This window comes from Hyperolius riggenbachi, chromosome 8 (assembly GCF_040937935.1).
Source record: "Hyperolius riggenbachi isolate aHypRig1 chromosome 8, aHypRig1.pri, whole genome shotgun sequence".
Lineage (NCBI taxonomy): Eukaryota > Metazoa > Chordata > Amphibia > Anura > Hyperoliidae > Hyperolius > Hyperolius riggenbachi.
The window spans coordinates 160,470,487-160,482,885 of NC_090653.1; the positions used below are offsets into that span (position 1 = coordinate 160,470,487).

The following is a 12,399-nucleotide window of genomic DNA, read 5'->3' on the forward strand; positions in this document are numbered from 1 at the left end:
GTTTGGAACTCTGTGTCATTGTGTCAGGAGCATGGCAATAAGTGGCACAGATCTTGTTTAGCAAAAGCCTAAACTTACAGCTCCACTGCTGTGTGTTGGTCATGCTTTACTAGAAAACACGTGTTGGCAGATATCTTTAGTTGTGTGGACTAGGGTTATCTGGTTTAGATAACACTGCCGGTGACATCCCTGTCACCTTGCTGATATTTGTATTGTTGTCCTGAATGCTGAAAAATCTATCTGTGGGGTGTACTGTCATATAAGGAGGATGCCTTCCATATACTGCAGCACTGTACATGTCAGGGGCAAACGCAGGATTTTTAAGGGGGGGGGATTCCTGAAAGGTCTAGAAGCACTTATGTCCCCAAGTGCTTCCGAATACAGGTGGCTCCATACTGCCCATGCACAAAAGTGCGCTGGCGTATTACGGAGCTGCCTATCTTTGGAAGTACTCAAGGACACGAGTGTTTCTGAGGGCTTCTGGAAGTAGCAAATTTGAACAGGGGACAGCGCTGGAACAACTCCCCGAGAGAGGAACGGGAGATGGACTTAGTTTGGACAATTCAGTGGAATATGTCACATGTCACATAGCGCAAGCGATACCCATATGATGCAGGGATATATGCATCTGCGGAAGATGGCGGCGCTATATAAATACTAAATAATAATAATTTGCCTCACCAGGATTGCACTTTTATTTAGCTTTACTGTATGACAAGAAGACACAGCCAGCCAGCACTAGGGAAAGAGGGAAACAAAGGTGAATGAGGGAGGGCTGGTGCAAACCAAGAGTGCTTCTGAGCGTTTTTCAAATCAACATTGATTTGAAAAGCGCTTGGCTAATGTTACCCTATGTGGGTGTTCCCACAGCAGCGTTGTGATTCTTTCAAAATCGCAGGTATACCGCATGTAGCATTTTTTTAAATTATTCATTCAGAAATCGCTCTGAAAATCGCACTCACTAATTGCTAGCGATTGTTATTGTGATTTTGGCGTGCACTAGCCCAGAGAGAAGAGGAGTGGAGAGAAATTGAGAATAGCCTGAGATGGAGCATTATCTGTATTGCAGTCCCACATCACACAGAGGCTACTTGCCTGTAAAAGGGCTACTTGCCTGCCACAACCCACAGTGCTGGTAATACTTTAGACCTAATTTTCTCCAAAGCCATCGCACTTACCAACCTGGACATTACACCATTCCCCATCTCCGACCACCACCTCATCACCTTCACCCTCACTCCATCCAGCACCCCCTGTCCCCCTCCCCAAACTGGACGTTGGCAGAGAGATCTGCGCAACCTTGACCCCAATGTACCAGCCACACCCCTCCACTCTCTCTCCTCCTCCCTCCCCAGCCTAACCTGCCCCAACGAAGCGGCAGCTCAATACAACAGTATCCTCTCCGCAGCCTTAGACCATGCTGCTCCCCTGACCTTTCGTACCAACAGTCGCCCCAATCCCCAACCTTGGCACACTGCCCTCACAAAAAAACTACAAAATGAGACACGAGCTGCAGAACGCAAATGGAGGAAATCCCGCCACAACAATGATTTCCTGGGATACAAGACCAAGTTGCAGACGTACCATACTGCCCTCGCTGATAGTAAACAGATATACTTCACTCACTTGATCGCTACCCAAGCCTCCAACCCACGTCGTCTTTTTGCCACCTTCAATGCCCTACTTAACCCCACACCTCCCCCCCCCAACCTCCACTCTCTCAGCCACTGACCTATCAAACTACTTTATCAACAAAATTACAACCATCCGGAGGGATATTTCTCTCCTCCACTCTATCGCCCCTGCCTCCCCACCACATCCGACTCCTGCCTCTTTCTCCTCCCTTACCTCCTTCAATCCTGTCACGGTGGAGGAAGTCAACCAGCTGCTGGCAACTTCACCTGCCACTTCCTGCCCCCTAGATCCGGTCCCATCTGATTCTCTGCGCCCACATTTTTCTGATCTGGCCCCTGTCCTCACCCATCTGTTCAACCTCTCCTTCTCCACCGGCATCTTCCCCTCCATATTCAAACAGGCCACTGTGCTTCCCCTGCTAAAGAAATCTTCACTTGACCCTGCTCTGCCATCCAACTACCGCCCAATCTCTCTCCTCCCTTTTGCCTCAAAAATTCTTGAACGCCTGGCCCACCAACGCCTGACCAACTTCCTTAACTCCAACTCCCTTCTCGATCCCCTGCAGTCTGGTTTTCGCACAGCCCATTCTACAGAAACAGCCCTCACCAAAGTGGTAAACGACCTTGCCCTTGCCAAAGCCGAAGGTAAATACTCCATCCTGCTCCTCCTGGACCTCTCCTCGGCATTTGACACTGTCGACCACTCCCTCCTCCTCCACTCCCTGCAGCTAATGGGCATTCAGGACCTAGCCTTAGCTTGGATCTCCTCCTACCTCTCCAACCGCTCCTTCACAACATTTTTCAATGGCTCTTCATCCACTCCTACACCCCTCTCAGTTGGTGTTCCTCAAGGCTCCGTCCTAGGACCACTCCTGTTCTCACTCTATACTGCCTCAATTGGCAAAATCATCTCCTCCATGGGTTTCAATTATCACCTGTATGCCGACGACACTCAGATATATCTCCACACCCCAGATCTCTCCTCCTCTACCATGGACAAAGTCTCTGCCTGCCTCACATCCATTTCCTCCTGGATGGCTGCCAGGTACCTGAAGCTTAATTTGGACAAGACTGAGCTTCTAATATTCCCACCCCGCACAGCTGCACCCCTCCCAGATCTGCATGTCACTATTGAAAATACTACTATCCACCCTACCTCCCAAGCCTGCTGTCTAGGCGTTACTCTGGACTCTGAACTTTCCTTTACAGCCCACATCCAAGGTATTGCCAGATCCTGCAACTTCCACCTCCGCAACATCTCCAAGATCCGCTTCTACCTGTCCCCTGACACCACTAAACTCCTCATCCATGCCCTTGTCATCTCCCGCCTAGACTACTGCAATTCTCTTTTATCTGGCCTTCCCTCTAACCGTACTGACCCACTTAAATTGGTAATGAATGCGGCAGCCAGACTGATACATTCTTCTCACCACAGCGCCTCTACAACTCCGCTCTGTAAAGCATTACACTGGCTCCCCATCAGCTTTAGGATCCATTTCAAAATCCTGTGCTTGGCCTACAAATCAGTGCACAAGACCTGCCCGACCTACATCTATGATCTGGTCCACAGGCACATACCAGCCCGCCCCCTCCGATCCTCCAATGACCTGCGCCTAGTCGCACCACGCATAACTCAGTCACACGCACGATTGCAGGACTTCACCAGAGCTGCCCCTACTCTCTGGAACTCTCTTCCACCAGCCGTCACTCGCCCCCACCTTTAATACCTTCAAACAAGCTCTCAAGACTCATCTCTTCACACTCGCATACCCCCCTACACCAGCATCATAATATGTTCTGTTAAACACCCTCTCAAAAGACACACCTATTGTCTCCACCCCACCCTTTAGATTGTAAGCCTCTGGCAGGGCCCTCCTCCCTAATGTATCCAGCTTGATTATGCAATCTTACTCACAACCACCCTTCTTGTAGACTCGAACAGTCTCTATCTTGACCTATGACACTGTATTGTTATCAAATCATTTGCATGATCTTGTTTTGTTGTGAGTTTCCGTATGTTCTACCTGTATGTTAACCCATTTATCTATTGTACAGCGCTGCGTAATATGTTGGCGCTTTATAAATACAATAAATAATAATAATAATAGGACTCCCTGCCAGTCTCTCACACAAGTCAGAAAGCAGCCCTCCTGGAGTCTAGGGACTGTCAAAAAATGTTCACCTTGTTTAACAAGATGCAGTCATTATGACATAGGGGAGAGACAGATTTTTGCCCACGGACCCTCCAGGCAAGCTCTGCATCATGCGGTGCATATATACTAGCTTGCCTACCCTTTAATTGCAGTTTTATCAGCTAGCCTAGTATTTTGCATTGCCTTACAACAACAAACCTGAATACACCAGACACCAGCCCTAAATCACTGAATGAAAGGGGTCCTGGGGGGAGATTGCCCCCCAGGTGGAGTGGAGAGACTGAGATAGAGCAGATAGCGTATCTGTATTGCAGTCCCACATCACACAGAGGCTACTTGCATGTACTGTGTCTCCTGTCCCCGACAGCCAAATCCAAAAAAGCTTTATTGGCAGGACCAAATACATTTAGCATTGCCAAAGCAAAAACAAAACATTAACAACATAGTGGGGGAGGATTGTGGGAATAGGGGAATGATATAGGGGTGTGGAGAATGTAAGGGATGGTCAGCCTCTCACACAAGCTGCAGGCAGCCCTCCTGGAGTTTAGGGACTGTCAAAAACTTTTCAACCTGTGACATACCTTATGTAGCTGTCTACATGCAGTCTTTACAATAGGGAAAGAGCTGAGTTTTTCCCACAGACCCTGCAGGCAAGCCTCTGTATATTTATCAGCTTGTCTGCTTCAGCGATTTCAGAGAATTTTTTTTAAAGGTACAGGAGTCTCAGGGGGGTGTTCCATACATCCAGAACCCCCGTCTGGATACGCCAGTGCATGTTAAAAAGGAACAGGATTTCACTTTTTGGATTCTGCATGTGGTTTGAACCATGACTACAATTGGCATTTACTTGTATAATGATCTGTTTTGCTTTTAATATAGAGTCTTATCAGCACGTTGAATGAAACTTATAGTAGAACCCTCCCTGTAGCACAGTGCATTGATATTATTCTTCAGTTATTGTGGTACCTTATGTTTTAACTTTAAATTAAAGGTTCATATTTCCTGTTTGGTTTATGTATGCTTACCCAAAATACAGTAATTGTTCCTACTTTGCCAATTAAATTTTAAAAATAAAAAAAATACAGAAAAGGAGAAAGACATTTACATAAAATTATATATAGTCCCTAAATGCTTTCAGACTTACCCTCTCCAATACAATTTCTTCATATTTGTACAGAGCATCACTGCCGTTGACCTGCAAAAGAGACATAGACAAATCAAGGATTTGCAGCCGTTTTAGAGCACCACAATTATGTGAATTTTTCAGCAACCACAATTTTAGTCTACCCAATTTACACAGTTACCTTAGTATTTAATCGACTTATTTCAACAAACTGTATTCCAATGGATGTATTTATAATTATTTATTATTGTCTAAACTTGCACATATAGGGCTTGATTCACAAAGCGGTGCTAACTGTTAGCTGTGAAAAGCCTTTAGTGCCCCCTAAGTAGCTCTGCGCGCAGTAACAGCGCAGAGCTACTTCGCGCACAGCCCCGCTCAGTGCGCGCGCAGCATGGCTGGCCGGTATTAGTGCACAGTGCGGCAATAACGTCGCACCCGCTGCCCCTTACGGCGCATCGGGTGCCCCCGAAACGGCGCATTGATGCGCTTCTTCAGCGGGCACCTGATGCGCCGTTTTCGTCACACAGGGTGCGATGTTTAAGGGGCAGCGGGTGGGACGTTATCGTCTCAGCGTACACTAATACTGGCCAGCCGCGCTGTGCGCACACTGAGCGGGACTGACAGTGATGTGTGCGTGCAAACTACTTAGTCTATTTTTTTTTTATTAATTTAGGGGTCCATTGATGGAATTCGGTATCTTTCAACTAGGTGTTTTCACTTAGTTTGGTGTATACATTGATTATTCGGTTATGTTGTGTTAATGTATCACCTTATGACCATAATATCATCTTGTAGACACCAACCTGATTAGTAAACTGACTGGAACCTTCAATTGTCTGAATGTGTATGCCAGGTTTTAGATTCTAACAAATCTCATGCCGCGACTGCTGTCTCCCTAGCTCAGACCCCACCCATAAAAAGCCACTAATTCATTCACTGCTTTAATTTGGGACTCACTCTTTAGATCCACTGATTAACTGCTCATCATTTTCTGAACGAAAATGGCGCTCCTTGACAACCAGAGTAAAGCTAACTTTAATCAAAATTACATCATTGAACTTTCAACCTTCGGTTCCCACTGGTGTATCATGCTGCTTTAGCACAACCTACACCATCATCATCACTATTATTTTCTTGCAATGAGTCACAGATAATATTGCAGATTAATTTAAAGTTAAAGTTGTCAAAGTATTTCTTTAAAAGATCCAACATATGGGCTTTCCATCACACAACAAATGCTTGATATTTTTTAGTTTTCAAAGGCCAGTATACCAGTTTTGTATTTTAAATTTAGAAGTTTTGTGATCTACAAAAGGGGTTTAAAATATTCCATTAGAAATTAAACCACAACAATCAACAAATACATTCAGATGAAAATATATGAAATTATTTTAAAACCATTATTAGTAAACCAAAGAACAGAAATGTAAAGTTCCTAGAGAAAATGTTATTAGATGTTTTAGATATTTATACAGTGAATAGGAACATGTGTTCCAAAAGCTGATCAAAGTACCTGTAAATGAGTGATCAATGAATAATCACGGCTTCAGTCAGAAGCCAGTGATTATTCATTGAAATGAGCGTAAACACACACTTCCTGTGTACTGTTCTAAGTGAACAGGGTATAGTGTGGTGACATCTAGTGGACAACAATTTAAATAAAAACAAAAATTCATTACAAAATAACAGAGTAACCAAGCAGCTCGGGGTGACCCAAAACCACTAGGAAAGTATAGGGGACTAATAGAGACCAAAAAGCCCTCCTACTAAAAAGCAATGCTTAGTGTGTTTTGCTTTAAAATGTAAAGCCATGGGCTTGCTATACACCAGTGATTCTGGATGTAAGCCTGGTTTCATGGGCATAAAAAGATAATTTGGATATTCCGTAGCGGTTCATTGTGGGTAACCACAGATGTTCATTTAAAGTCCACCTCCCTTAGCAACCGTAGCAGTTCATTGTGGGTAACCACAGATGTTCATTTAAAGTCCACCTCCCTCAGCAACCGTAGCAGTTCATTGTGGGTAACCACAGATGTTCATTTAAAGTCCACCTCCCTTAGCAACCTGGACATCGCACCTTTACCTATCTCCGACCATCACCTCCTCACCTTCACCATTTCCCTATCAACCACTTCTCTACCCACCCCTCAGCCTGGTCGATGGCAGAGAGACCTATGTAATCTCAGCCCAAATGTCCTAGCAAGTCCCCTTCTCTCCCTCTTCTACCACCTACCCACCCTCACATATCCCAATGAAACGGCTGCACAATATAACCTTGCCCTCTCATCTGCTTTAGATCTAACTGCCCCCTCAATCTTCCCCCCCTAACAAACCCCCAACCTTGGCACAACACTGACACACGTAACCTCACTTCACCACTAAAATTGCAACAATACGCAATTAAATTTCCCTCCTCCATCCCTCCCTTCCCAATGCCCTTCAGATTGTCCCCTTGCCGTCCCTACCAGCTGCTCCTCTGTCTCATCCACCCCTCACCTCTTTGCTCTTGCCACCATTGATGAAGTCATCCTACTGCTAGCAGCTTCACCCCCACCACCTCCTCCCCCTGTGATCCAGTACCGGTAAACACCCTTCTCCCCCACTTCCCTGACCTGGCCCCAGTCCTCACCTCCTTGTTCAACCTCTCTCTTTCCACAGGCACCTTCCCCAAAGCCTTCAAACAGGCCACTGTACTTCCCTTGCTGAAAAAACCCTCACTCGACCCATCCCTACCCTCAAACTACCGCCCAATCTCCCTTCTTCCCTATGCCTCTAAACTCCTCAAACGCCTGGTCCACCAACGCATTACGCAATACATCAACACCAATACCCTACTTGACCCCCTACAGTCTGGATTCTAACCTGCACACTCAACTGAAACCGCCCTCGCCAAGGTGGTCAACGACCTTACCCTTGCCAGGGCCAAAGGCAGTTATTCCATCCTGCTCCTCCTTGACCTTTCCGCAGCATTTGATACTGTAGACCACCCCCTCCTGCTCCAATCACTACAGTCCATGGGCATTCATGATCTTGCCTTGGCCTCGATCTCCTCCTACCTATCCAATCGCTCCTTTACAACTTCCTTCAATGGCTCCTCCTCAACCCCTGCCCCCCTCTAAGTCAGGGTCCCCCAGGGCTCTGTTCTGGGCCCCCTTCTGTTCTCCATATACACTTCCTTAATTGGCAAACGTATCTCCTCCCTGGGCTTCAAATAGCACCTTTATGCCGATGACACTCAGATTTACCTCCATAGCCCCGATTTCTCATCCACCACCATAAACAAGGTCTCCTCATGTCTCTCAACAATTTCCTCCTAAATGTCAGCTAGGTTCCTGAAGCTTAACCTAGACAAAACTGAGCTCCTGATCTTTCCACCCCATGCTGCTGCACCCCTCCCAGATTTCCACCTCACAGTCAACAACACAATCATTCGCCCTACCTCCCAGGCCCACTGTCTGGGTGTCACCTTGGACTCTGACCTCTCCTTCATCCCCCACATCCAAAACATTACCAGAGCCTGCAATTTCCACCTCCGTAATATCTCCAAGATTCGCACCTTCTTAACTCCAGACACGACCAAACTGCTCATCCATGCCCTCATCATCTCTCGCCTTGATTACTGTAACTCCCTCCTTTCTGGCCTCCCCTTGAAATGCATTGCCCCCCTTCAATCAGTGATGAACGCGGCTGCATCCATTCTTCGCACCGCTCCGCATCCACATCTCACCTCTGTAAATCTCTGCACTGGCTCCCTATCTGTTTCAGGATAAGTTTCAAGATTCTATGCCTGCCGTAAAAATCTGTGCACAAAACCTGCCCTACCTACATCTCGGAACTTATTTACAGGTGTATACCAGGTCGTCCCCTCTGATCCTCCAATGACCTTAGCCTCACCACCCCATGCATTTCCCACTCCCATGCCCACCTGCAGGATTTGTCAAGTGCCGCCCCCACCCTCTGGAATGCCCTTCCACCATCCATCAGACTTGCTCCCTCCTTCAACACATTCAAGCAAGCCCTCAAAACCCACCTCTTTAGGATGGCCTACCCACCCCCTACCACACAATAACTCTCTGCTGAGTATTTTACAGCCCCACCTAGTGTTTCCACCCCAACCCTTTAGATTGTAAGCCTCTGGCAGGGTCCTCCCTTCCCTAGTGTAATCTACAGGATCGTGTGCTCCTGTCCTGTGACAGTCTGTACTTGTATTACTAGGAGGAAGATTGTGAAGATGTGGAGTCCGTTTGGGTAAATATTCATGGTGGAAATAAACATTGGCAATTGCTTATTGGGGTATGCTACAGGCCACCACATATTCATGAAGCTGCAGAACTGCAATTACTACAGCAGATTGAAAAAGCTGCAAGTAAAAATGAGGTCATAGTTATGGGTGACTTCATCTTTCCAGACATAGACTGGGGTATTGAGGCTACCCATTCTGGTAAAAGCAGCAGATTTCTGACATCACTACAGGACAATTACTTGACTCAAATGGTAACGGAACCAACTAGGGGAAATGCGTTACTGGATCTGATCATTTCTAATGGACCAGATAATGTATCAAATGTGCAGGTTCAAGAACATTTGGGAAATAGTGATCACAACATGATAACGTTTGATCTGGTAACTGATAGGCCACGGGGCAGCGGGACCACTAAAACTATGAATTTTAGAAAAGCAAAGTTCGATCAACTCAGGCAGGCACTAAGTCTGGTGAACTGGGTTAATGTACTACAAGGGGAGGACACTGAAGGGAAATGGCAAGCTTTTAAACTTATTCTCAATCAATATTGTAGTATGTATATCCCATATGGAAACAAAATGTCTAGGAATAAAAAAAAGGCCTCTATGGATAAATAGAAAGGTTAGAGATAAAAGGAAGAGGAAAAAGAATGCCTATTAGGTCCTAAAACAGGAGGGGACCGAGGCTGCATTAAGCAATTATAAGGAGTGCAATAAAAATTGTAAAAAAATAAATTAGGCTGGCAAAGACTGAAGCTGAAAATCAAATCGCTAGGGATATTAAATCGAACCCAAAAAAGTTTTACAAGTACATCAGCTCTAAAAAAAGAAAGATTGACTGTATTGGGCTCCTAAAGGATGAGGGTGGGAACTTAAAGCGGATCCGAGATGAAAAACTAACTATAACAAGTAACTTGTCTATATATCTTAGCTAAAGTTTAGATAGTTTACACATCAAATCTAGCTGCAAACAGCTTTAATAGAATAAGAATATTTCTTCCTGTGATACAATGATAGAAGCCATGTTGTTTGTGAAGCAATACACAGAGGCAGGCTTATCTGTATCTTGAGCCATCAGCCTAATCCCCCTCCTCCTCCCTCCTCCCCTCTGCCTCTGAAATCTCTGGTCAGTAATACCTCCCCCTCCTCCTGGCCAGACTGAGCTCCCATGAGCCCTTGCTACTGTCTGTCATGAGCCCTTGCTACTAAATAAAGCACCTGTGGGAGTGCTTTATTTAGTTTACAGGGAATTAGAGTATTAAAACAAAAACAAAAAAAGTATTTGGCTTGAGGAATGCCCTTTAAACAATAGGAAAGGAACACAATTATGCAATGAGTAAAAGTTCATCTCGGATCCACTTTAACCACTTAAACCCCCGCGGTACGAATTTCTCCGTCCGTTTTTTCCCCCCTAAAAAACCAGGGACGGAGAAATCCGTACCTTCCGCGCTACCGCCGCTGTCCGCGCTCCCGCCGCTCGTGCGCGTGCACCCGCCGCTCGTGCACGCCGCCGCCTGCTCGCACGGAGATCAATGAACGGGAAAATCCATTCCCGTTCGTTGATCTAGCCCCCGCAATGATCGCGCTGCTTCTATTAGAAACAGCGCGATCATAGTGATTCTCCCAGCCTCCTACTGCTTCCTGTAAGCATCCGGAAGAACGCTTACAGGTCGCATGTAAACAAACACACTGTGGCCATCTTGTGGCCAAATAGTAAACTACACCCTAAAAGCATTTTACATAAACAAACATTACATTTACACAATAAATTAACTCATTACTTCCCACACTCCCCAATTTTTTTATTTTTTTTTTGTAATTAAAAAAAAAAATACAATAAAAAAAAACAAACATAAATAGTTACCTTAGGGACTGAACTTTTTAAATATTTATGTCAAGAGGGTATAACACTGTTACTTTATAAACTGCGGGCTTGTAAATAGGGATGGAAAAAAATGCACCTTTATTTCCAAATAAAATATTGTCGCCAAACATTGTGATAGGGACATAATTTAAATGGTTTTATAACCGGGACAAATGGTTAAATACATTTCATAGGTTTTAATTACAGTAGCATGCTTTATTTAAAAACTATAATGGCCGAAAACTGAAAAGTAATAATTTTTTCCCACATTTTTTCCTATTTTCCCATTAAAACACATTTAGAATAAAATAATTCTTGGCATAATGTCCCACCTAAAGAAAGCCTAATTGGTGGCGAAAAAAACAAGATATAGTTCATTTCATTGGGATAAGTAATAATAAAGTTATAGACAAATTAATGGAAGGAGCGCTGAAAGGTGAAAATTGCTCTGGTGTTCAAGGGGTAAAACCCCTCAGTGGTGAAGTGGTTAATGGTGGATGACCAAGGTAAGGCAGAGTTATTAGGTAAATGCATTCTTTGCTTCTGTCTTCACAAGGGAAACATCACTGTTGCAAATTACAAAGGCAGAAGAGTCTCAATCTTCCAACTGTAATATTAAATACTTAACGCAGGAAGAAGTGAGGGCATGTAACGATCGGTGGGCGCAGAGAGTATCTGATTACCGGTGATCTGCAGTATCGCCGGAAATACAGATATATACCAGATTATAAGTGATCTGCAGTCTCACCGATAATCCGATATACAAACTAACCTCTGTTCGCCTGAGTAGAGTGTAGTGTTTTGGTGTAACAGTAACACTAGGAGGCCTAGGCCTCAGTGCAGCAAGGAGAACTGCACGTATTCCTTCCGCAGACCTGAGCTCTCCAAGACGGGAGGAGTCAGACTGACAGTAGGAAGGAAAGTCCGAGAGTGACACTCAGGAAGAAGTGTCACTAACAGGACTGGGAACCGCCTCCAATCGTGAGGTCGGTTCTCGAGGTCAGACAAGCCAGGTCGTACACACACGGACAGATAAAGTACAAATACAGTAGGCAAAGGCGGAGTCAAAGTACAGGCAGGGTTCGGCAACGGGGTATCAGATATATCGGGGTACAAAATCAGGAGGCAGAAACAGAGTCTTGGAACGAGCCGAGGTTCGGCAACAGAGTATCAGAAATATCGAGGTACAAGGTCAGAGTTCAGGAGGATAGTCGAGGCAGGCAAAAGTCATAACATATAATCACAATCAAACTAGTACTTTAGCTATCAAATATCTAGCTAAGTGTAGGATTACAGCTCCAGCTGGTCCCGGCACACTTCAGGATCTGACTACGGATCTGGGTGCTCCCACGTATGTGATCGCACGCCAGACAAAGAGCA

The 12,399-nt window shown here is 45.2% G+C and overlaps 1 protein-coding gene across 4 annotated transcripts in view; it reads right to left on the bottom strand.

The window, feature by feature from the left end:
• DLG3 (discs large MAGUK scaffold protein 3) overlaps positions 1 to 12,399 on the bottom strand; it is a 413,798-nt gene that overhangs the window by 166,457 nt on the left and 234,942 nt on the right. For all 4 annotated transcript variants that reach the window (XM_068247624.1, XM_068247623.1, XM_068247625.1 and 1 more), the window contains one exon: positions 4,932 to 4,982. In XM_068247624.1, the coding sequence (XP_068103725.1) occupies positions 4,932 to 4,982 (51 nt within the window). The remainder of the gene's footprint in view (positions 1 to 4,931; positions 4,983 to 12,399) is intronic.